This window comes from Rhipicephalus microplus, unplaced genomic scaffold, assembly GCF_043290135.1.
Source record: "Rhipicephalus microplus isolate Deutch F79 unplaced genomic scaffold, USDA_Rmic scaffold_67, whole genome shotgun sequence".
NCBI classification, from domain to species: Eukaryota; Metazoa; Arthropoda; class Arachnida; order Ixodida; family Ixodidae; genus Rhipicephalus; species Rhipicephalus microplus.
The window spans coordinates 1-23,986 of record NW_027464640.1 but is presented as its reverse complement, the minus strand read 5'-3'; the positions used below and the strand labels follow the sequence as shown (position 1 = coordinate 23,986).

Below are 23,986 nucleotides of genomic sequence, written 5' to 3'. Positions count from 1 at the left end.
TGCCGCAATCGCAATTCGCTTCATCGTGCGCGTTCATCCATCACAAATGATTCTGCGTCACTCCGACATCTACGGCTACTTACAAAAAAAAAAAAAAGGGGTGGGGGGAGGAAGGAGTACACCCTTGCCGACTCTCCCGACAAGTACGCGCGTGCGCAATGGGACACCGGTTGCCCCGTCTCTTTCCCCTGGTGTTCTTGTGCGTGTTTGGTAGTAATATGAAAGGTTGGTATGTGGTGTTTAATGTCCCAAAACCACTATATGATTATGAGAGACGCCGTAGTGGAGGGCTCCGGACATTTAGACCACCTGGGGTTCTTTAACATGCACCCAGATCTGATTGATTGATTGATTGATTGATATGTGGGGTTTAACGTCCCAAACCCACCATATGATTATGAGAGACACCGTAGTGGAGGGCTCCGGAAATTTTGACCACCAGGGGTTCTTTAACATGCACCCAAATCTGATTGATTGATTGATTGATTGATATGTGGGGTTTAACGTCCCAAAACCACTATATGATTATGAGAGACGCCGTAGTGGAGGGCTCCGGAAATTTAGACCACCTGGGGTTCTTTAACGTGCACCCAAATCTGAGCACACGGGCCTTCAACATTTCCGCCTCCATCGGAAATGCAGCCGCCGCAGCCGGGATTCGAACCCGCGCCCTGCGGGTCAGCAGCCGAGTACCTTAGCCACAAGACCACCGCGGCGGGGCAGTAATATGAAAGAATACAGTCGGGTGAGTATCGCAAAGCGCCGCCAAAGTGCTTAAAAGTCAAGAAATATGTGCGACTGTCTGTGGACTTGATGTGCTCCCCCAAGTGCGCGCGTGATTCTAACTGTTTTTCTCTTAACAGCGAGGCTGCTAAAGCTTAATGTTAAGCGTATGACAGAAAAAAAAGCTCTCGTTATCCTAAATGTTTATGTTCTTCAAAAATCGAGCAAACCCGAGTACTCACACTGGTTCAATACAAAGGAAAAAGGCCCCAAAGCGATGGAGGGTCTACACCAGCGACGACGTGCACATATATATCTATGAGAGGAGAGGACGGTTGGTTTCATGGCGCGAGCCTTCTGTCTATGGAGTTTTGACATCTGTATATGTCATGTCTGTGACCACCTGCGATGTGATTCGAGCGTTTCCATATACGCTGCGCTGCGCTGACAAACACCTATATAGAAGCAACTAGAAGATCAGACTGCAGATAATCGTTCAGTTTTCGATGTTCCAAGCTTTGCACAACTTGATGCAAAGCACAGGTCGGCGAACCCACCCATGAGTCGAGTCACTCAGATCGACCTATGAGTATGAGTCTGAGTCCGGGTGGCCCCGCCGTGGTGGTCTAGTGGTCTAGGTACTCGGCTGCTAATTGGTCGAAATTTCCGCGTAGTGGAGCCCTCCTCGACCGGAGCCCTCCGCTACGGCGTCTCTCATAATCATAAGGTGGTTTTGGGACGTTAAACCCCACATATCAATCAAATCAAATCTGAGTCCGGGTGAGTTGTACTTTGGTAAGAGTGAGTCCGAGTGGGTCCGAAGCACAATATAATTTTCTCGAGTGAGTTTCCCTTTCCTTGCCGACATATGGCTTTATTTACTCATCTTCAGCATTATTACTATCATCAGCCCTACTTACACGTATTCACGTTTATACACACGCCTAAGCACACCAATTCCAAAGTAGTACGATTATCTGTCAATATTTACTGATGTTCACGAAGAGGGATGCCTTGATTCCCCCCCCCCCCCCATGCTCTTCCAGGGAAGATGTTCATAAAAATACTGTATGTTGTCAGCTCTTTCAAAAAAAACAACGTTATTACTCGTTTAAAACCACTCATAACTGGTATTAGAAAATACTATTCGAAAATACTAAAGGTGCTAAGGCCCCGACTGCGCGAGATATTGTGGTAAAAGAGCATTAACACCATGGTCGAAGAAGCTCATTCTATATAGGCTAACGAACTTATGAGTCGACTCCCATGGATTCGTGCACTCAGATTCAGATCGAGACGTTAGTCTGCGGGAGCCCGGTTGAGCAATACGGCCCTGAAAGACCCTAGTAATACTTTGGCAAGTTCGAGCCAGAGTGAGTCCGGTAAAAAAAAAAAAATCGTGATTGTGAGTAAAAGGTAGTCAGCTCGAGGCAGCTTTGCAGCTGCTGTGCCAGTTGTCACGTGATCACAGATGGCGGTGGCGAGCTTTGGGCTGGGCGGAGCCTGCGCGCCACAACGTCGTTATAAGAGCCTCAGTATGTCGACGTCACCTACCCCTGCTTACAAACTATGGAAGAAGTCTATAGGATCACCTTAAAATATTGTGCTGCACAGCACTGCCTCCCACTGTTTATTTAATTATAATAAATGGGGTTTAACGTTTCAAGACCACGATATGATTATGAGGGCACTGTTTCCACCACTCCCGAAATTTAGACCGCCCATCGTTTCTACACATCGTATACGTTACAATGTTATTCGTTGGCAGGTTTGTTTTCAGTATCATAAATTAATGAAACCGATAGACAATTTAGCCCATAGAAAAGCACCGGGAAAATGTTAGGAAAATTGTGGACTCATCGTCCACTCGATTTTCCTTCCATTTAAGCGCAATTAATTGCCATACAGTTAGGAAAACCACTATAAAAAGACATCCCCCGTACTTTGCTCGGCTTAATTGTCCATCGGTTTCATCGCGTTCTTCGTTGTGTGCTGAACAGCTCGCATGTAATGTGTACGCTGTTGTTAGTCTTTCTTTTTTTGCGAAGCATTTAGTGGGGCAATGCAGGGAGGTGATACATACGTCTATAAATATGGTTTCCCCGCATTCAACTTGCCCAAAAAGCCACGTACGCATAGGGTCCGTTAGCCACAGCGTTAACTAATGCCGCGATATTATAGCTTTTTAGTACAATTGCTCGCACAAATGTGGGACTGCACAGCCTTTTCAAATAATTGAAAGAAAGGTGCTAGCTTTCTGATTCGCTTTGTTTTGTTTTTTCTTTAGTTTGTCGACACCTACTGTTCGTCTACAATAGTCTATCCCTGTGTCCCTGTGCCTCACTTAGAAACGAACAAACGAATGAATGAATAAGGTGGTAAGTTTGTTAGAGTGGTTTATTTTTTTTTTCTCCTTTTCATAAGTGAGCACGTATCCACAATTGTCAGGCAAGGAAGAGGGTCAGGAAGTCGCAACGCGAGCTCCAAACTCAAGAGCAGGTCGACGGACACCTTGCAAATTTATACAGCACTCCCCAAGGCTCGACCTTTAGAAAGTCGTCGGATGGCACGGGCACACGCCGCCACTGCTGTCGACGCCGCAGACGTCGGAAGTCGACCGGCGAGAGCTGCAGCAAGCGCGCAAGCGATGCACATCATGCGAGCCGCGGTGGCTGCATATGCGCACAACGGAGACAACGCCCACACTCGGCGAGCCTATACGTGCGGCCGATGCGGCGCCCACCAGTCACTGTATGTACGACCCCTTCGCCGACCCCAGCACCCTTCCCGCCTGATTTGGGACGTCGGGCTGCGCAGCACGCGCAGAGCTGCAGTATATGCGCGCATGCAAAACGATGCAGCACCGTGGGCGCGCGCGCGCTGGGCTCTTCACTGCCTCGCCTCTTACTCGGTTCGTGACAAACGGACACGCAGTACAGAGAGAGAGCGAGAGAGAGAGAGAGAGAGAGAGAGAGAGAAAGAGAGAGAGAGAGATGGAATGTAGGAAAGGTAAGGAGGTTAACTAGACTACGCGTCCAGCTTGCTACCCTACACATGGGGAGGGGGAGAAGGGAGTGGTACACGCCGTAGTAAAATCTCGCGCAGCGCGAGCACCCACATTTTCGAGTTTCGGAGGCTGCGGGAAAGCGCGTTGCCGGGCCAGACTCCTTTTTTTGAGATTCAAAAAAAAAAGTTACAGGGGTTCTTAGAGCACATTTTATTATGACGTATGAAAACACGAAGCGTTCCTGTTGGTTGTTGATACAGACGGGCGCTGGTGCAAAGAGGTGTTGTTGATGGGGCATGAACCTTTTGTAAATGGTGCGTCAGCGTGTTTCAGGCGTCGGCGCGCTTATATACGCAGTGCGCGCCGGCACGATTGATGGCTGCGCGAGGGCAATCGGGTAGCGATTGCTCCTGTAAAGAACAAAGTAATGCAAACCAAACATTCACAGCTATATAGCACACACCTGCGGGCGCACCGCCAGTCTTCGTGATGCCCAATCCCTTATTGTTCAAATTTTCGCAGCTCTTTGAGAGCTGAGGTATAAAAGGGCCGACAATCATACAATCGGTATTGGCACCACCGTGCTCGAAGCCGGGCACGTAGCGCGTAGGCGGGATAACCGCAGGTCATTAAGGGTAACAGACTGGGTTCCAAGAGGAGGGTAAGAGGGAGACAGGAAATTAGGTAAGCAGATGAGATTAATAAGCTTGCAGGTATAACGTGGCAGCAGAAAACAGAGAACCAGGTTTATTGACGGAACGTGGGAGAGAAATTTGCCCTGCAGTGGGCGTGGTTAGACTGATGATGATGAGTATTACTGCGACCCTATCTGTTGAAACTATCAGCGTTCCTAGATCTAGACGCTATATTAAGTACCATACCCCTTGTTGACGAAGCTAAACTGGCAAAGTCATCCACAGATGTCTTATCCCTCAGACAGCAAGCAGCCTTCTAAATTTCGACCATATGCACATGCATATATACTCGAAAGAACGCTCAGAAACGACGACCGAAAACAGCCGCCACAGAATCTTCCCGTGCGAAATAACTACGACACTAATCTCTGGGCACTTTGCGGGCTGTGGACTCTTATTCGCGTATCCCACGTGCAAGGGCAATATCTCTCCTTGCTCTGTGTGCTAGTTTCGCTTTCTTTCACGCTCTTGCCATCCCTCTTATTAGAGCATCCATATATTAATTAGCCAGCCACGCACGTAAAGAGAAGCAGCTAAGGAAGCGCACACATGCAGGGAAGACCGAAATATGTTACATTGTTCAACCTGATACACCTGCTGCATTACTCTCTATATAAACCGAACGGATAATATGACAACGCTATACGCGCCGCAGGACGCAAACGTTCAGCGCGTTGCCAGGGGCACGTTTCGCGTAATACGACACGACTCTCGTTATAGCAGCCCAGCGACAGCATCACATATAGTATTAACATACAGGTATATCGGCTTCTACACGGAAATGCAAGAATGGGAAAAAAAAGATAAATCGCAGGCTGTGCGAGCGGCCCGCATTCCGGGTCGCGTGTAATGCTGCTTCCGGAAATGGGCGTCTCCCATCAGGACGTCCAACGGCACACACACCGGAACTCGTCGCTGTTCCCGGCACGCAGCCAGAGGTCCCAAACGCAGCTCAGGTGCACCTTCACCTACATATCCCGGTCCAGACCTCCGGCGACAGTAATTCATTCATTCGCTCATCCGTCAGCCTCACCACAGCCGCCATATCCATCTATACATATACCTAAACCATCCCGACAACGGCGCGCTGTTCTCTTCCCGCGCTGCGAGGCAAGCACATCGACACACGCTGGTCGTTCCGTGGTGTCTTTTCTCTCTCGCTCTCTTTCGGGTTACGCTATACAGTGTTGGTTTTTTCGCGAGCCGATATCCGTTTTCCGGTCGTGACACGCTGATGGCCGTCAGTCACGAAAGGGAAGCTATTTGTCTGCGTCCCAGCGATGCGGCGGCAGAAAGCGAACGACTCTCGTCTATAGGCGTTCGGGCGCGGCTCGTGCAGTGTGGCTGCATATAGGTACGCCCCCAACAATCCAGCCGGCTTTATACGCACGTCTTGCGTGACACGTGGTTATCATTCAAGGGGAGCAGCCACACGTAAGACATTCGTCAGTTTTATTAATAATATTATTGAACAGAAACGTTATTAACCAATCCACACAATGACAAATGGAGCCCCGTTATAGGACTGCTCTGCAGGCTTGCCAAATTAACATAACGTGAAAACTTTAGCGCGAAACCAAAACGAACCACAAGGAATAAAAAAACAGACAAGTCTTGACATGATCTAACGCCTGCCACGCGACGACATATAAGAGGCTTAGGCGTTGCGCTATGCTATGTAATCAAGCACGAAAAGCACTTGCGACCTATGTTAGTATAGGTGGCCTGCTCCGAGTGGCGTAGAATAGGTCGACCATCTCAATCGAGAGCGACTATATGGAACCTCTACTGACAACGGATAAACACGAACTGACGTTACTTTAATGTGCTTACGCTGTACACCGAACAATTTCTTCCTCTCCTCTTCCCAAACTGCGGCCCATAGCAGCCATACTCTTTGAAATACAGGATCATTTCTACAAGGATCTAATGACACGTTCTGGCTAATTGTCGGTCCCTTTAACTGGAGCCCTCTTTGTAAGCATCCAGGTTCCTGCTCCGTAGGTAGGTACCGGTAAGATACAGCTTCTTTATACCTCCCTGGCGGGATATAGGGGTAAACAAACCACTCATGAATTGAGAATGTCTGCCAAATGCGTTCCTTCCGACTCTTATTCTTCTAGTTACTCCCGTTCTTAAAAAAGAAGTCGTAGTATTTACTAACTCCGCTTTACTAACTACTTGTCACAAATGATAATAACCGGTCGGTAAGTGCAGTTAGTGACGGCAAGTTAGTAACAGTTATACTATACCCTCACCGTTACAAGCGCACTTAGAAGTGGTTTCTAACGTATATGTTACCAAGAATATAGAATAGCGGCGATCACTTCATCTCTCGAATTACCCGTTATTTTAACGGTCCAATTCGCGTGCATTAACATTGCGATACCATTGGGTAATTACGCACACATAACACCATAAGCGAGAACAACACACACACACACACACACACACACACACACACACACACACACACACACACACACACACACACACCACGGGAAGTTTACACGACAGGTAAAGTTCATAAATGGTTCGAGGAGTATTTATAGACCCACCTTTGAGGAACGCAGCTGGTGCCAGTGGGCGGGCGGCTATGCTTTAAGATAAATAATTTAAGTTGTGATCGTTTATTTAAACAGCGTAATATTGTTATTAGGTGTGAGAAGCAACGCAGAACAGGCCTTTTAATCAAGCATATTAGGACAAATATTACATATTGTTGAAGCGGTATTGCACAGCAATACCGTCTTTACATTGTCTAATATACAAGACCGACGACGGAGTACTTAAGCTTAGACATATCACCTCAATGAACGTGAATGGATCCGCGTGCTAGTAAATAGGTTGTTAGACGCTTGACCGTTTGCTAATGTAAGTAGTAAAAAGCTAGTAATGACTCAGAGGTTAGTAACAGCTGCTATTACTAGCTATTTGCTTGTGGCGACAAGCTTTTTAATGACTCTTTTTTCTAAGAGTACGTATCATGGTTCTGATCTGCGGTCACTACCTGTAAAATGTAGCCGTACTCCATCATTTGCAATGCCTCGCTACGTATCCCAAAGCTCAAACAGGCGGCAAGTTTGAGCTACTTGGCATGAATGAATGGTAATGAAAAGTTGAAGGCGAAGATACAAATAAAGAGCAACACGGAATGAACGCCAATGTATGTATGCTTTTTGCGCGTAGTTTCGCGCAATAAATTTATAGTCGGCAGACAGTGCTCGCCCAGTGCTTGCTACTCCTTGTGTCTCTCGCATTTATTTGGCGCTGTTCATTATACTACGCATCGTTCAGCGTTGTTCTCTTCCAAAGGCACAGAAAATCACCGAAGCAAAACTGCGCTTCGGCAAACATTTCAACACAGACAATCACCGTCCAAGGGAAGGTACAGGTATACCACTACGAGCACGCGCTAATTCGTCCTACGCCGTATACGGCCGACCTCAGCGGGGGCGCGCGCATACACGCCGAAGTGAGATAACGCGCCGTCGCAACAGGACTCGCCACGCCCTGAGCATCTCTCTCCAGGTCAGCCATGCCGCGCCTGCCCGTACACGGAACAGGTGGGGGAGGAGGCTGAAGGCGAGCGGGGCCACGACCCCGAGGGCACGCGAGCATCAGCAGTGAGGAGGAGGGCGGATGGCAGTGAAACGGCAAAGCTAACGCGCGAGCCGCCGTCGTCACGACGCGGCTGTGAAGCCGCGGCGGGGCACCTGAGAAAGGAAAGAAGCGGGCCTGCCTCGCTTCGCGCGGGCCACACCGACCGCTCCGGGGCAGGTCCCCAGTCAGAGGGCACGCCACGCCGGGAGGAGGTGGAGATTTACGCGACGGCGTCTCGCGGACCGACGAACAAGGAGGCGCATTTCGATGCTCAGAGTTGATGCACGCATCGCCAGCCCAGCTATTCTACTTCATTTGTTCCCAACACTAAAAAACAGAGAAAGAGAAGAGCGTGTGGGTGTGTTTGTGTGTCGGGTGGGGGGTTGAAGGCATGGATAACAAGCTTTAAACGAACACCACTGTACAGCAGAGCTGGCCCGAGTCACGCGCGCAGAACTGCGCACAGTTGCTACAACAGGGCTCTTTATAAGCCACAGACGAAGAGGGCACTGAAAAAGACGACTCGTAAACGAGATCGTTAAAGGGAACCCAAAGAGGAAGGATGACAAACTGCACTCTGAGAACTCTAATACCATATGTTTCACTGTCATAAGTTCATTATTGGCGGAGAAAATCGAGGTCGAAGTTTTTATTTTTAAATTCCATACCAAAGTCGCCGCGCGTTACGTAACAAATTCCAATATCTATTTTTACCATTTCATTGGCATTGGCTCGATGCAATTTCCTGAAACTTCATATTGTCGCAAAGGGGACCGAAATTTGAGCAATTGTTAGCGCGTCAAGGCCGTTTCGGAGAATGCGCCCGTTTCCAGAAGCTGCCACAGCTTCGTCGCGAGGCAGGCTTCAGGCGACCATGAAAACTCGTGTTCGAATTGCTTTTCCTCGGCCTGCCTGGTTGGTCCGAGCACCCGTGGATGCTGTAAAACACTATTTAAGGAGCGACTCGGGCAGGTGAGCGGAGTCAGGGTCAACAGCGCATCTCACCACCGGAGACCAGTCCTGCAAGCCGAGGGGTATGGCACCATTTTCCGTGTTTTGTATTTGTGGCTTGGTGCAGTGTGTAAATTTAAGTTGTATTAGATAAATAAATCCCCAATGAGTGCTCCCCGAAATCACACTGTAAAAAATATCCGTGTTTTAACGTCGGAGCAGACCGTAGAAACTACAGAGTAACATCTGTTTCCTGAAAAATAGCGAGACTGGACGTTTAAAGCACAAACTGTGCTGCGGTTTATGGGAAACAGCAGGAGTTGCCGTAAAGCAGCAGTCGATGTTTCCGTTCTTTCGCTCCTTCCGTAAAACACCAGAAAAACGTATGTCTTCTGTACTTCAAGAACACGCTTCCGTGATTTGTGTGCACGGCGACATACTGGCTGAACTTTGACCATTCCCCCCGTTCGACAATGATACAGTGAACTAGAACAGAAAGTTAAGCGACAGCCATGGGCAATGCCTTGAGAGAGCTGTCGGCGACATACTGGCTGAACTTTGACCATTCCCCCCGTTCGACAATGATACAGTGAACTAGAACAGAAAATTAAGCGATAGCCATGGACAATGCCTTGAGAGAGCTATCGTGGCGGGTGGCTAACGTATACATACAGCGGCAACGCTGCAGTCGCCGACTAAGATGAGGCGTCCCACAGTGTGTAAGGAATGCGCAGATTCGCATTGTACGCTCATGGAAAGTCAGAAAACGAAGACGGAAAGTGTGATAACTGGGCAGGCTTTGATGAGGAAATTAAGCTTAGAGCAACATTGGGTTCGAAGATAGACTAAGAAATACGAGAGAATGAGGAAGAGAAACTGTTCATTAACTCACAATGGAGAAAAAGAGCTGCATGCAGGATCACTGGAAAGTGCCAGTATGGATACATATATATATTCGGAGAGGCGGAGAAGGATAGCAGCGGTAAAAAAGAAAAAGAGAACGTTTCAGAGTTTTTACCGATTAAGGAAGAGGATAATTACAGCATTATGATACTTCACCGCAAGGGAAGCTAAATTTACTATTAGTAGCGAAGTCGGGTTGCCATAAAAAGTTATAAAGCGAGACGATATGGTGGGCCAGCCTTCGTTAGTGTGGTCACACTGACGAAGGCTGGCCCATCAGCCGAAACATTTGTAATTAGTAAAGGTGTTTCGGCGTACGTCGTGCTTTTTCGCTTCCGATATATATATATATATATATATATATATATATATATATATATATATATATATATATATATATATATATATATATATATATATATATATATATATATATATATATATATATATATATATATATATATATATATATATATATATATATATATATATATATATATATATCGTCGAAAGGCGCTGCACTTCGTTTTCAATCTTGCAAGATTGAAAGCGAACAGGTACTTGTACTGCGTCTATGAGACTTTATTGACAAAAGATAGTGAAAAAAAAACATACCCGTCCAAGAATCCCTGCATATATGTGAATCTTGATGGTGTGCATAATAGTTTACGTTTTTTTTTTTTTCGTCACATCGTGAGAATGCACGACACACAGAAGAAGAGACAGTGTACATGTTCTCCTATTTTCGTTCCTTTTTTTTTTCGTGCTTGCAAGCCTTGACTTGTTTAGTGAGAGCAATCCTATAATCGTAGCTGCGTTGTATAGTTGGCACACCAATTAACACGCAGTCAATGAAACACAGTAATGAAGTGTATTTTAAAAGGGTGCGGTTTGCTGTTTCTTTGTATGAACTCGTTGTTTTCACGCTGTTTCGCACCGTCAAGCCTACCATGCAAGCTCAAGCCCAATAATAAAATTTGGAAGGCTCGGGGAAACGTTTGTTCTTTTTATGAATTCATGAGTCTACTCGGTGAACACCGACGGCGACTTCACTTCGTCACCGAAGAATTCATCGGTTGTTGAATGGTTCTCACTACCTGCGACGAGAACATCGATTCTTCAGAACTATTTCCCTTTACACCACTTTTCCTGAATAACCGATAAATTTTTTGCACCACCATAGCTCTTCCCAACCACAACAGGCCAAAAGAAAAAAAAATGCGTTGATGGTCACACAAAATAACACGACTGCTGCGGTGTGTCCGGCCATCACTGCCCAATAGAATGGGTGCAAGATAGCATCGGTGCATCGTGGTGTCGGCTAGAATACAAAAACAAATTGTAGGCAGGCGCTAAAGTAGTCAGTTTGCCCCAAAGGGAGCGTCGCGAGTTCGATTAAAAGCCGCACCACCCGCCGGTGCCGTTTCAGCTGAGCGCCTCCCTTCGTAGCCTAAGAGGGCGCTACGAGCGTCGTGTACATCAGTCACGGCTGCATCTGCTCCCACAAAAACGCCGGATTGCCCCGGAACTTCTCTTCCTGCCTCCAAGATTCCTGTGCGCAAGGTCAGTAAAGCTGCTAAGACTCTTTTGCAACCAAAATCTTCGGGACTTAAAGCACAGAAGCGAAAAAAACCCCACAACGAGGACGCGCCCGGGGTACGTTCAAGGCTAGGCCTAACAAAGCACCCGCGCCGACCCAACACTGGCGCGGGCGCAACGCCGGCTACTAGTGACCCCAATGCCGAAGTGCCCATGATGCTGTCCGCGTTCGACATGGACACCACACCACCTTTGAGTGCAACAGACAAAGCACACGTGTTTTCCATGCCTGCACCGCTTGCAAGTCATACGTTCATTACTACAAAAATAGGTGTAGGAGACGACAGGGGCAGGAACTATCACTTGGCTGTGTGTAAACTTATTTTGCCATATTTGGCGGAATCTGAGTGACAGCCGTGAGGTACGATTGGTGCTCGCATTTTGCATGCAGGTTGTGTTGCATCTTGTTATTGATTTACGTGCTCAGGACCAAGTAGTGCTAGCAGTTCATTTGTTTGGTTCCTCACTTGTCAAGTTTTTTGGCGCACTCTTCACTTGTTCAGCTCAGTGGTCTCTGGCACCCTACGTGGTCAAGGCAGGCGGCTATTGTCAGAGCTCTCTCACCTTCCTGCGAAGTCCATCACCTGGCACACATCACAATCAGGTAGGCATTTATTTCACCGTTATCGATCATTACCTATCTTATAAACAGTTATAAGGTGCACTCGCATGCCACAGCTCATACGAGCTAGGCATGTAACATGTCTGTCGCTATTATAAGGTGAATAATGAAACACGTGTTTGCCATGCTTGCATCGCTCATACATACCTTATTACTAAATTAGGCACAGAAAACAGTAGGGGTAGCAACGGTAACATTACTGTGCGTAGGCATATTTCAGTGCATTTTGTGGATTTTTAGTGTCGGCTATGAGGTACGACCATAGTGCTCGCACGCTGTGTTGCACCTTTATTGAGTTGCGCATGCAGGAAGCAGTACAGTGAACAGTTTAATTCTTCGGAATTATATGAAGCATTGCTTGCACTCAGCAATAACGGCATTTTTCCTTTGTTAGTGTCACTTAATTGTATTATTGTGGTGAAGCCTGCTGTTGAGTTGCATCTTTGTAGTTTGAGGATGTCACAGGTCTGTTTGTGCACGCACTCATTAGTGATCTCCTCGGTGCCCATGCACATGGCTGTTATAAGGTGCACTTGTAAGCCGGATCAGCAGGAGTCTGCTGTCACGTACACACCAGGCGTGTACGTGTCTTTGTCGTCTTATCGAGCGCAGACAAAGCACTCGTGTTTTCCATGCCTGCATCGCTTGCAAGTCATACGTCCATTACTACAAAAATAGGTGTAGGAGACGACAGGGGCAGCAACTGTCACTTGGCTGTGTGTAAACTTATTTTGCCGTACTTGGCGGAATTTGAGTGACAGCCGTGAGGTACGATTGGTGCTCGCATTTTGCATGCAGGTTGTGTTGCATCTTGTTATTGATTTACGTGCTCAGGACCAAGTAGTGCTAGCAGTTCATTTGTTTGGTTCCTCACTTGTCAAGTTTTTTGGCGCACTCTTCACTTGTTCAGCTCAGTGGTCTCTGGCACCCTACGTGGTCAAGGCAGGCGGCTATTGTCAGAGCTCTCTCACCTTCCTGCGAAGTCCATCACCTGGCACACATCACAATCAGGTAGGCATTTATTTCACCGTTATCGATCATTACCTATCTTATAAACAGTTATAAGGTGCACTCGCATGCCACAGCTCATACGAGCTAGGCATGTAACATGTCTGTCGCTATTATAAGGTGAATAATGAAACACGTGTTTGCCATGCTTGCATCGCTCATACATACCTTATTACTAAATTAGGCACAGAAAACAGTAGGGGTAGCAACGGTAACATTACTGTGCGTAGGCATATTTCAGTGCATTTTGTGGATTTTTAGTGTCGGCTATGAGGTACGACCATAGTGCTCGCACGCTGTGTTGCACCTTTATTGAGTTGCGCATGCAGGAAGCAGTACAGTGAACAGTTTAATTCTTCGGAATTATATGAAGCATTGCTTGCACTCAGCAATAACGGCATTTTTCCTTTGTTAGTGTCACTTAATTGTATTATTGTGGTGAAGCCTGCTGTTGAGTTGCATCTTTGTAGTTTGAGGATGTCACAGGTCAGTTTGTGCACGCACTCATTAGTGATCTCCTCGGTGCCCATGCACATGGCTGTTATAAGGTGCACTTGTAAGCCGGATCAGCAGGAGTCTGCTGTCACGTACACACCAGGCGTGTACGTGTCTTTGTCGTCTTATCGAGCGCAGACAAAGCACTCGTGTTTTCCATGCCTGCATCGCTTGCAAGTCATACGTCCATTACTACAAAAATAGGTGTAGGAGACGACAGGGGCAGCAACTGTCACTTGGCTGTGTGTAAACTTATTTTGCCGTACTTGGCGGAATTTGAGTGACAGCCGTGAGGTACGATTGGCGCTCGCATTTCGCATGCATGTTCTGTTGTGTCTATTGATTTGCGTGCTCAGCAGTTCATTTCTTTGGAATTGCACGACACATTGCTTACACCCGACAACATTGCGAATTTGCACGTCACTTAGCCATACTACTGCTTAACTGCAGCTAATCCAGCATGGGAGTCCTTGTGTGTACCCAAGAAGTTGGTGTATGGCAACAGAATCAAGCGATCGCATATGCGAAGTTTTGGGTGCCCTATCTTGAAGCCACCCATTTCCATCTCTTGCGCGTACTACTGGCAGGCTACGGTGCAATTCATACTTGGTATCAACTGTTTGATTAGTCAATATATCACAAAAAGCTTTAAGTAATTGTTTAAAGTAATTATGTTTCAAGCTAAAATTTTAAAGTAATTGTATTCAATATTGGACCTGGCTGCACTTGAGAGGCTGAAGCTGCTTTCACATATGTGCAAGATATGAACATCTGTTGTCAACATTAGCGATATAATGGATAGCATTACTTAAGTTGTGAACATGTGTAATGTTGGAGCATATGCTAAGCTCACTTTTGACTGCACATTCAGGAATAGCCTTTTAAGAGACCCAAGTTGCGCAAGTATGGGTGCAGTTTTCTGTAGAATTTGTGCAGTTAATGTTACAGTCTCCGTCATTATTTCTTTTCCTTGCGCCGCCTGCTTCAACTTAGTTTAAACATTTGTAGCAGGTCAAGAATATTTATATTCACTGTGCTCTTATATAGAGGACTGCTTAAAAAGCATTGGCTAATGTTCATATGAAATTGAACATAACCTGACATGCTAACCAGATATTGGAATGATTCTACTATTGTAGACTGTAAGGTATTATTACCATTGTAGCAGTGTTTTTATTATAAAATTGGGCGGTCTGAAAAAGTGCACAAGCCAGTGAATGTAATTTAGCAAAATAAGTGCTCTACCTTCATTGCAGCCATAACATCAATGAAGAATGCCCACTTGCCGGCATTGCGCACAGACATTTTCAACATTGACCGACTACTTCGAGCACTACCACTATCACAGCAGTGTGTTGGGCGGTGCCCTTTGCCCTTGTGAGCCTTGTGGAGCTTTGTTTAAAAACTATCAGAGCCTAAGAAGTCACGTCTTCAGACATCACAAGAAGCGATGCAGCAAACAGACTGATGATGCGTTTGTCTGCTCTGTGTTGTCATGCGGGGCGAGTGTGCCTACTCGCACGGAGCTTCTTGGTCACATAGCTGCCCATCTGGAGAGTGGAATTGATGCTGTTATGTGTCCTTTTGTGGGTTGTGGTAGTGTGCTGAGGTCAGCAGGTTCCTTCAGAACACATGTTTCAAGGTATCACCGGGGCAAAACTGCAACACAGTGCACGGAAGTACCTGAAATTGAATCCAGTTCAGATCAAGAGCACAGTAGCACACCCCCTGCTGATGTTGGAGATAACTGTGAAAGGGAGTCTGGTTGTGACAGCGATTTGCCGCTGAACCCCTTTTTTTTTTTATAGTGATGTCATAATCGTGGAGTGCACGCCATTTTCCTGCTCATATGCTTTGGTGTTTACAAAAACAAAAGGAGCCTTTTTTATTTTGCAAACAAAATCTGTTGCAATCAATGCTCTATCTCGTCCACTTCTTTTTTTCTTGTCTATGTGGTTTACGTCCCTACCTTTCTTCAGCCTGAACCTACTAGCCAACAACATGTTCTAGTAAGCTGGTGCAGTAGTTTCAGGGTGGTATTCCCCACCAGTCTGTTTTTTGTCTTCTTTTTTTGGCGTGTCACAGCTGTTGCACTCAATTGTAGGGTGGTAATATAGTTCTACATTTCAATCAGTTTTCACTTTAATATCTCTACAGATGAATTCATCTATTATCAAGTAACTGTTATTTACTTTGATTTTTGGAATAATTGCAGGAAATCTTCCAGGAGAGGATGGCGGCCTGTGCGCCTGCATTATTTCAGATGATGGAGGAGGCGCCGACGAAACATACTATGGAACTGGTGGTGCGCGTGAGAGACGAAGGACAAAGAGAAAAAGCAGTCCAGGTAGCTGTGCTACCATTCCTCTGCGCGCATTTTAAGGAAGACAAGAACTACCTTTACCAAGTATTTGAAGTAAGTTTCACTTTGTTGCATTATGTTAGTACAAAACTGGACAGTAACATCTTTTCAGAAAGTGATGTATTGGTTTGTTGAGAACAGCTTTAGGTTCTAGATTTTATAGAATACAGTCGATCCCGGGTATATCAAACTATGATATATCGAATTATTGGCTATATCAAAAAGTTGAGAGATCCCCTTGAATTTCCCATGCAAAAATACGGGACTGCTGTACACATCTATCGAACTCACGCACAGCAGAACATCCGCTAAATTGAACTCTGAGCCACGCTAAAGCCCACAAATTGCATTTTTCCTAACAAATAATGATCATTTATAGCCACAATTCGACAAGTTCCGATCCCTTTTCGCGTGCAAGTGACTAAAAGGGGGTGCTGAAAAGTGAAACATTGAAACTCCATCTTGCTGATCTAGCTCGTTGCACAGCACTTGTGAGTGCACCGGTATGCTTGATGTGCGATCTGCAGGTTTTAACGTGGGGGCATGGTGATGACCGAGGGCACCAAAACGAAGTGGAATGACTTAAGGAAGTTTAGTGATCTCATTGCGATGTTCGCATTCAATCGTGTATGATGGCATGTGGGACTGAAAAGCGTGGCCTTCGAGATGTGCAACTTCATGAGGTATTTTGGTGCTTCCGGTTTTAGAACGCTCATTTCGGAGGCTACGCTTTTTTCTAGCTTTCCGCACCAAAGCAACAGCTGTCGGTTACAAAATGACAAAGCCACAAGTGACATCGCTATCACCAACATGCTGACGGTGGGAGCTTGCTCGTTTGTGGGCAGCATCGCCTTTTGTGGCTTGTGGACCTGTGTACTTCTCGCCTCGTTACTGATAAATCATCATTTGGAAGTCGGCGCTACACATTGATACGCTCGTAGCGATAAAAATCATGGCTGGTGCTAGGAGCGACCTCAAGTAAAGCACAGTCGTGAACTGTTTCTTTGCGGGCTTTGTGCCAGGTGACGACTTTGAGTGCGTCATGACTGCTGTCAAGGGCGTACAATGCCTCAGTAAATTCTATGCCTTGTTAGTGTTTTCGGGCACCATCTCGGACAGCGAGCGGCTTCATTGGAGCAGAAGACGACGTCGCTGGTTCTGACTGCATGGATGCCGAGATGATGCCCAATGTTGACGGTGCCGTGGAATTATTGCTTTCGCCACCAACGCTCTACGGAGCTTACATTGGCATTCAGTGCCACTCAGCGCTGTTGTGGCCGAATGAGCTGAATTTGCTTACTTGGAAGGGTCCAGTGATATTGAGGACAACTGAAACTTGGTGGCACGCAAAAAGAGAGAAAAGTTTACAGACTATTTTCAAGTGAAATGAAGTGCGATAACTTGCAAAAGTAGATGTTCAGGCCTTGTTCTTTATCATATTGTGAGAGAATCATTCTTTAAGTGCTTGTTAGGATTTCAAAAAACTGTTTTTAGGTCTGAGATGCTCTAATTTATGCCTTAAATACACATATTTTGTGTTTCGACTCATCGATATATTGAACTACATATATCGCGATCCCCTTCGAGTTCAATATATCTGGGATCGACTGAATGCTGTGCAGGTTTTTAGCACAAAACAATAGCTTTTTCAGTTGAATTTTGTGAAAAAAGCTGCTTTTGTATAAAGGAAAATTAAACTTTGACTGCTGAAATCAGTTTTCTTCTAATTTCACAATTTCTGAACTTTGAGCAGACTTAACTTTTTTACACTTCTTAATCGATGTATTTTCTTCCCATAAAGAACAAGTGCAATGCTACCGTATGAGAATTTAGTGACCGCTGCAGCAAAATTTTTTGACAGAACAAATATGCTAAACATCCAAAAATACCTAATTCATGAATTGCTGGACACAAGTTAAAAGGAGGATAGTGTAGCTTTGCATATCTTTTGCCTTTGTGCTTCATTTTAAGGTAATTTTGGTGGCTTTGTACAGCAGCATTATTCATTAAAATTACACCGGAACACGCGCTTTGTCACAAGTATCAGCATTTGAAGATAGTGTAAAAAAAAGGCAATTTTCAATTTTTTTGTGGAACTTACTTTGGTTATCCGCATTGTGTCGTAGTCACAAAAATGTTCTGAAAAAAAAAATACACTGCCCTTGAGCCAACAGTTAGTGCGGGCAGGTGCCATTGTTTCATCAGAGCCACTAGGATAGGGAGTGAAGTCCCCAAGCATCCGACTATAAAGTTCACAGAGTGAATGAGAAGGAACGTAGCGCTGTGAAAAGTGAGACTTCATGCAACAAAAACTGTGTTGGGGCATGGTGCACGCATGGTGAACCACAGTGCACAAACTTGGTTTACTAGCCTTTTTCAGGCTCAATGGGAAAAAAAGTGTTTGTGTGCAATCAGAGTGCTCCACATGCACAAAGCATTAGTTTTTTGCAATGCACTGCAGAACAATGTTTCTCGTCACTTTGGCTGTAGTGCCTCATTACGACGCAGTGAGGAGGGCACTAAGAATGGGAATAGGCCAGAGTTGTTGCAAGATGTTGCTCACTTTGTCCCTTGCTGTCGCACATGCAAAATAATTTTAAGCAATACTATCACCACTAACATTGATATATTGACCTGCAATCATTCAGAGTTGTCTATGATGTTGCTGTAATCCAAAGAGAAAAATGAATCAAAATGTGAGCAGGTTTTTTTGCGTGCTCGCTATCCATTCTACTTTGCTCTAAAATTGTTCCAAGTTTCAAGGCTCCTAGGTAGGTAATTTGTACTTGGTGCACACAGCCTGCAATAGACCAGGAACCATGGTGGAAAACGGAATTGCAGGGATCGCATCTCTGATTTATATATTGGAATGGCCGCAACTGTACATATCTCTTTGTGCTTTTGTGTACATGGGATATTTTTGCTCATCCAGGAGGGAACAAGCATCACTGAAAAGCTTGCCGAGTTGCCATCAACGCCTACAATCATTGCACTGGGTGAGTTCCCTTGTCGATATCATTATGTGTTGATTGTTGTGCGAGGAGGTCAAGTAAATTGATGACATTTTACAACATGAGTGTGAGCCTAACTCCAGCTACAAGGTGCAGTAGATACTTATACACTTAAATAACAGATGTTGTCGGAGGAGAAGAGTGGAAGATGAGGGCAGACCTGCAACTGGGTTTTATTCAGTACACTCATGCAGGGAACCTGCGTTCATTCTGATAGTCTGAGTGAAGTATCACAGACACAATCATTGCTTTTGTTCATTAGGAAAAAAGCCTAGGCAAGCTCAAGTGCCATTGGGTCACAACTGCATCTCAATTCTTGTCTTTGCCAGTAAAGTCTGCCATGGTTTACTAAAAGTAAACAATTCGTATGCATTTAAGTTGGGCAGGTGAGAACCTTGTCTGGTCTTTATCAAGGGCTGGTGTTCCCTACATCATTCATTTATACATTGACCTGTATGACCAATGTTAACATTCCTCCATGTCTGAGTGACTTCGTTATCCTACTTGACGAGCGCACGTCGAACTCAGTGGGGTGGCACTTAGTGCAATCTTGCACACCTCATAGAGGCAATGCGGGGTCTTAGCATTTACCTTGAACGGCACAGAAGAGTAACCTTCACCCACAAACTAGCTCACCAGACAAAATGCTGTGCTTTAATATTAACCCAACTTTAACATCAGATCATACATTCTGAACATATTTACCACGAGCATGTGAAGACTTATTTTATGATTGTGCGTATTCGAAGACTGAAAAAGGCCATTGCACATTTTTTCAAAGGAAGCCTTGGAAAAATTTTGGGAGCGTACAAACCACTAGTAGGGTGTGTAAAATTGCACTAAGTGCCACACCTTTTAGTTTGTTAGTTGCTTATCAAACCAGGAGGAATGTTTACATCAATCAAACAGGCCAATATATATATGAACGGCGCAGGGAACACAAGTTGTTGATTCCTGACAAGGGTCTTATCTGCCTCTGACTTCAGTGAAAGTCCATTGATTACTTGTCAGAAACTATGACAGCCATTACTGGCAAGAATGAAATTCGGAGATGCAGCCTTGACCAATTGGCTCCTAAGCTTGCTGAGGTCTTCTTTTTTTTTTTCAGGAGGAAAATGATTGGGCCAGCGTATTTGGCTCAGATTGTACAAGAATTAATGCAAGTCTATGATGCATAGATGAGGAATTTGCAGACTGTAGCGTGTAACCATACGTGTTCTAAATGAAGCCCATTGACGAGTCTGTACCCATCCTTGTGCTCTTCTCATATGTTTCATTTGAACCACACCTTGATAACCTTAAAGGGCTCCAACACGAAAAAGGGCAGCAGGTGCGAAGGTGGCCAGAAGTCTCGCACAAGTGTGCACACAAAGATAATGAAGTTGGCCCAGAAGCTGCGTTTCAATCAGTGAAAGTGTGAGCATGAATCATACACATTTTCTGATGATATCCGGTTATTAGAGCTGAATATTATCTTGATTGTGGCTTTGCATTTTCAATTTAATTTGTTTGTAAGTATTATGAGCCTGGCGTTTTCTTTTTTTTTGTCCTTCGGAGTGTAGTCAAAATATACTGCTATTATTTCACAAGAGCCAGCACATGAAAATGCACTCTCAATTGAGATTTCTATATACTGTGAATTGTGCCAAGGACATATAGTATGTTGTGAAAAGAGAAAAATGGAAGGTTTGGCCTTAATTTTATCCTAGTTATCAATCTCACTGATGCTTCGTTAAAGAACCCCAGGTGGTCGAAATTTCCGGAGCCCTCCACTACAGCGTTTCTCATAACCATATGTGGTTTTAGGACATTAAACCCCATATATCTATCTAATCTCACTGATGCTTATGTTAAACAGGGTTTGGAAATTCATTCATCTAAACCAAGGGCATACACAGAACTTTTTAGGGGGAGGGGGCCCTTTTTGATCTGAACCAGAGGTCTGGGCAGGCAAATGGTAATTTTGCGCTAAGTATTTCATGGAGAAAAAAGTTTGGGGGGAAGGAGGGGAGAGGCACGGGCCCGGTGTGCCACCGCCTGGCTACGAATAAGTGTAGTGTATATTCACATGATGTTTCTTAGTTCAGGTCAAGCTCTTTCAGTTTTTTTACAGGATCCTCAACCCCCCCCCCCCTCCCACCTCAGCATAGTGAAAAAAAACATTCTGTGATCAATAAACAGTGCTTAAAAAATTTCACTAAAGCTGCTGCTTGGGCGAGTTGGTTCATGATTAAAATATGTGCCGTCTTTTTTTGCGCTGGTAAATCTATATTAAGAAAGTTCAGCCATAATTTGTAGCTATATGTGGCACATAGAGCTTAACAGCAGAATGCAAAGTTGAAAATCAGTATAGGTATTCACCCGTGCATTCTGCTATACAATAGCAACAAATATTTCTGAAAATGTAACTGCTCATTCTGAGCATGATCAGAGCCAGTGGGAAACTTCTCAGGAGCGCCGGGCAGGCCCTATACATCCTGTGCATTTTTGCTGATTTTAGGTAGTTTTCTCAGTGACTAAAAGGGATATTCATATAATCCATACATCATTTTCTTCCAAACTTTTTGCTCTTTTAACTTCATAATATAGAATTTTTGTGAATTTTTTACCACTAGAGCTTGACTTTTGAGTTAATTGGCATCTATGAAAATTTGTAACACAATAACGGTAAAGTGCATAGCTTCTATTTTGCTTCAGTAGCTGTATACAAAAAAAATAATCAACTGGTTATCTTAAAATACATGGGAAATAATGGTAGCTAAGTAATAAAAAACTGTTTTGAGATATGGAATAAAGTTCAAAAACAGGTGAAAAGTGATCGCACTGTCAGAAACACTGTTCAATTATTTTGTTTAGTAGTTACAAGCTTGGTAATCACTGCCAAAGTCAATTTTTCGCCGTGGAGCCTCTCGCAATGCTTGTCTTGTTTTTTTTTTTTTGTGAGATGTCATTCAGCTCTATCTGCAACGTATCGTCAAGTGTGGTCAACGATTTCCAGCAAATTCATTGTAGTTTGGCCAAGCTTCAATCCTATCTCAGAATAGAGGCTCGTGTGATACTACCATTATTAAATGCAAAAAAAATATTCAATGTCGCCATTTCTAGGACTCTCACCCTAAACAAAGAAAGGAAAGATTCTGTGACTCAATTCCCATTAACTCAACACTTACACTGAGTCGTTCTCACACATTGTTATTCAGTTGCATCAGAAATATTAGTCCATGTCCATTAGAGCATACCCGTTGTCCCCATGTATATACGTGATTCACCTTGAAAGATGCTGAAAAGGCTGGGAGGTTTAACAATAAAGAGCTTGCTGGTTCAGCACCTCAGTACGTCACAGGGATTTATTCACATTAACAAGAAAACTGTACGGGCTTCAACGAAATTTACACTTCCTCAGAACCTTCTTTACCCCCAGCATCTAAGGTTATCGACAAGCACGGCAAATGCAAGGTGTAATGATGCTAGGAGCTGAAAGTGTTCCAACCTATGTATTCTGAAGGCGGATTGTGAATACAAAGGTGCACAGTGTCTTCGGACTGCTTTAGAAGTTACCCGACAATCTTCTATACACAGCTGACTCTAGACAAGCATTTTGACTTTTGTACGTCAGAAAATTAGGCCGTAAGCATAGAGCGAATGCAAGGGGCTTGCACTAGAGTGTGTTTTCACTGGCTACTTCCTTTTGGAAAAACTGGTTTTGAGCCACCAAAAATGCTGTTTATGAAAAGCACGAATGTGGATGCACAAAGGGACACCCCTCCCCAAATTGCAAAGAAAACAAAGCGATTTTTTTTTTCACATTTTGCTCTACCACGTGCCCCTACTTTTTGTATCAAGGGCCATATACATACACAGAGAAGGCATTATAAAGTGTGTGTAAGTTGCTTCTTGCATTCATTTGATCACTTGTTTTTCACATTCTTTTCAGGCATAAACATGCTGAAGTGATGAAGAATGGTGATGTAGCAAGCTACAGCACATGTATTATATGTAAATAAATTCATCTGTGTTTTGTTAATGTTGCATTATTATTTATATGGTATGCAGCAGCAGGGGTGGTTTACACACACACAGTACATAAAGACTGCATTAGTGTAGGTTGAAACAGTACATAAAATTGGACATAAAACTCAATCATGAGAATCTACAGGCAGCCACATAAACATTCCATTCCATCCCGTAAAACATCGGCTTTTCGACAGTACTGGTCAACAAAAGCTTGTGTTAGTTTTTCACAAATTAAGTTACTACCAAAACTAAGTTTATTTTATGCTCAGTGAAACAACTCTTTCCTTCAAGGCAAAGAAACTACACAAAACCTTAGTCAAGCACAGAAAAGCCATTAAACGAAACCAGGTGTTTTACTGAAGCTTCTGTTTTCATTAATAATAACGGAATAATTTACAGCCAGACTGCTCTACAGCGATCTCCGTTTATTCCTCCTCTAAATACAGCAAATTCTGTATTCCTACAAACAGAGTCATGATGTGTTTGAGATAACAGATTTGCTGTGTTTGGGATAACAGATTTGCTGTGTTTGGAATAACAGATCTGCTGTGTTTGGAATAACAGATTTGCTGTGTTTGGGTTAACAGATTTGCTGTGTTTGGGTTGACAGATTTGCTGTGTTTGGGTTGACAGATTTGCTGTGTTTGGGTTAACAGATTTGCTGTGTTTGAAATAACAGATCTGCTGTGTTCAGGAATACAGATATGATGTGAAAGAGAATACGGAAAAATGTATAACAGAGACTTCGTGATACGGAGCCTGCTGTTACTCATTTACAGAATGCCTCCGGCAACGATTTACCAGCAGCTTTTGCTGTGTACCGAGACATTTTTTTTTACAGTGTGGAGGGCTCCGGAAATTTCGACCACCTGGGGTTCTTTAACGTGCGCCCAAATCTGAGCACACGGGCCTACAACATTTCCGCCTCCAATTGGAAATGCAGCCGCCGCAGCCGGGAATCGCACCCGCGACCTGCGGGTCAGCAGCCGAGTA

General features: G+C 44.6%; 1 protein-coding gene across 1 annotated transcript; it reads left to right on the top strand.

Annotated features, from left to right (window-relative positions):
- Positions 1-158: 158 nt before the first annotated feature.
- On the top strand, positions 159-23,003 carry LOC142790062 (uncharacterized). Its single transcript, XM_075885102.1, has 8 exons — positions 159-225; positions 7,957-8,240; positions 11,312-11,445; positions 11,985-12,085; positions 13,014-13,114; positions 15,822-16,022; positions 18,901-18,964; positions 22,914-23,003. Exons 1-8 carry the CDS (start codon positions 159-161, stop codon positions 22,931-22,933), a joined length of 972 nt encoding a protein of 323 aa, XP_075741217.1. The 3' UTR covers positions 22,934-23,003.
- The last annotated feature ends 983 nt before the right edge of the window (positions 23,004-23,986 follow it).

Coding starts and splice junctions, on each gene's coding strand:
- LOC142790062 (XM_075885102.1), top strand. CDS start 159: ATGGGACACCGGTTGCCCCGTCTCTTTCCCCTGGTGTTCTTGTGCGTG. Junction 226..7,956: donor GTTTGGTAGTAATATGAAAG/GTTGGTATGTGG, acceptor ATCTCTCTCCAG/GTCAGCCATGCCGCGCCTGC. Junction 12,086..13,013: donor CTGGCACACATCACAATCAG/GTAGGCATTTAT, acceptor TCACTTGTTCAG/CTCAGTGGTCTCTGGCACCC.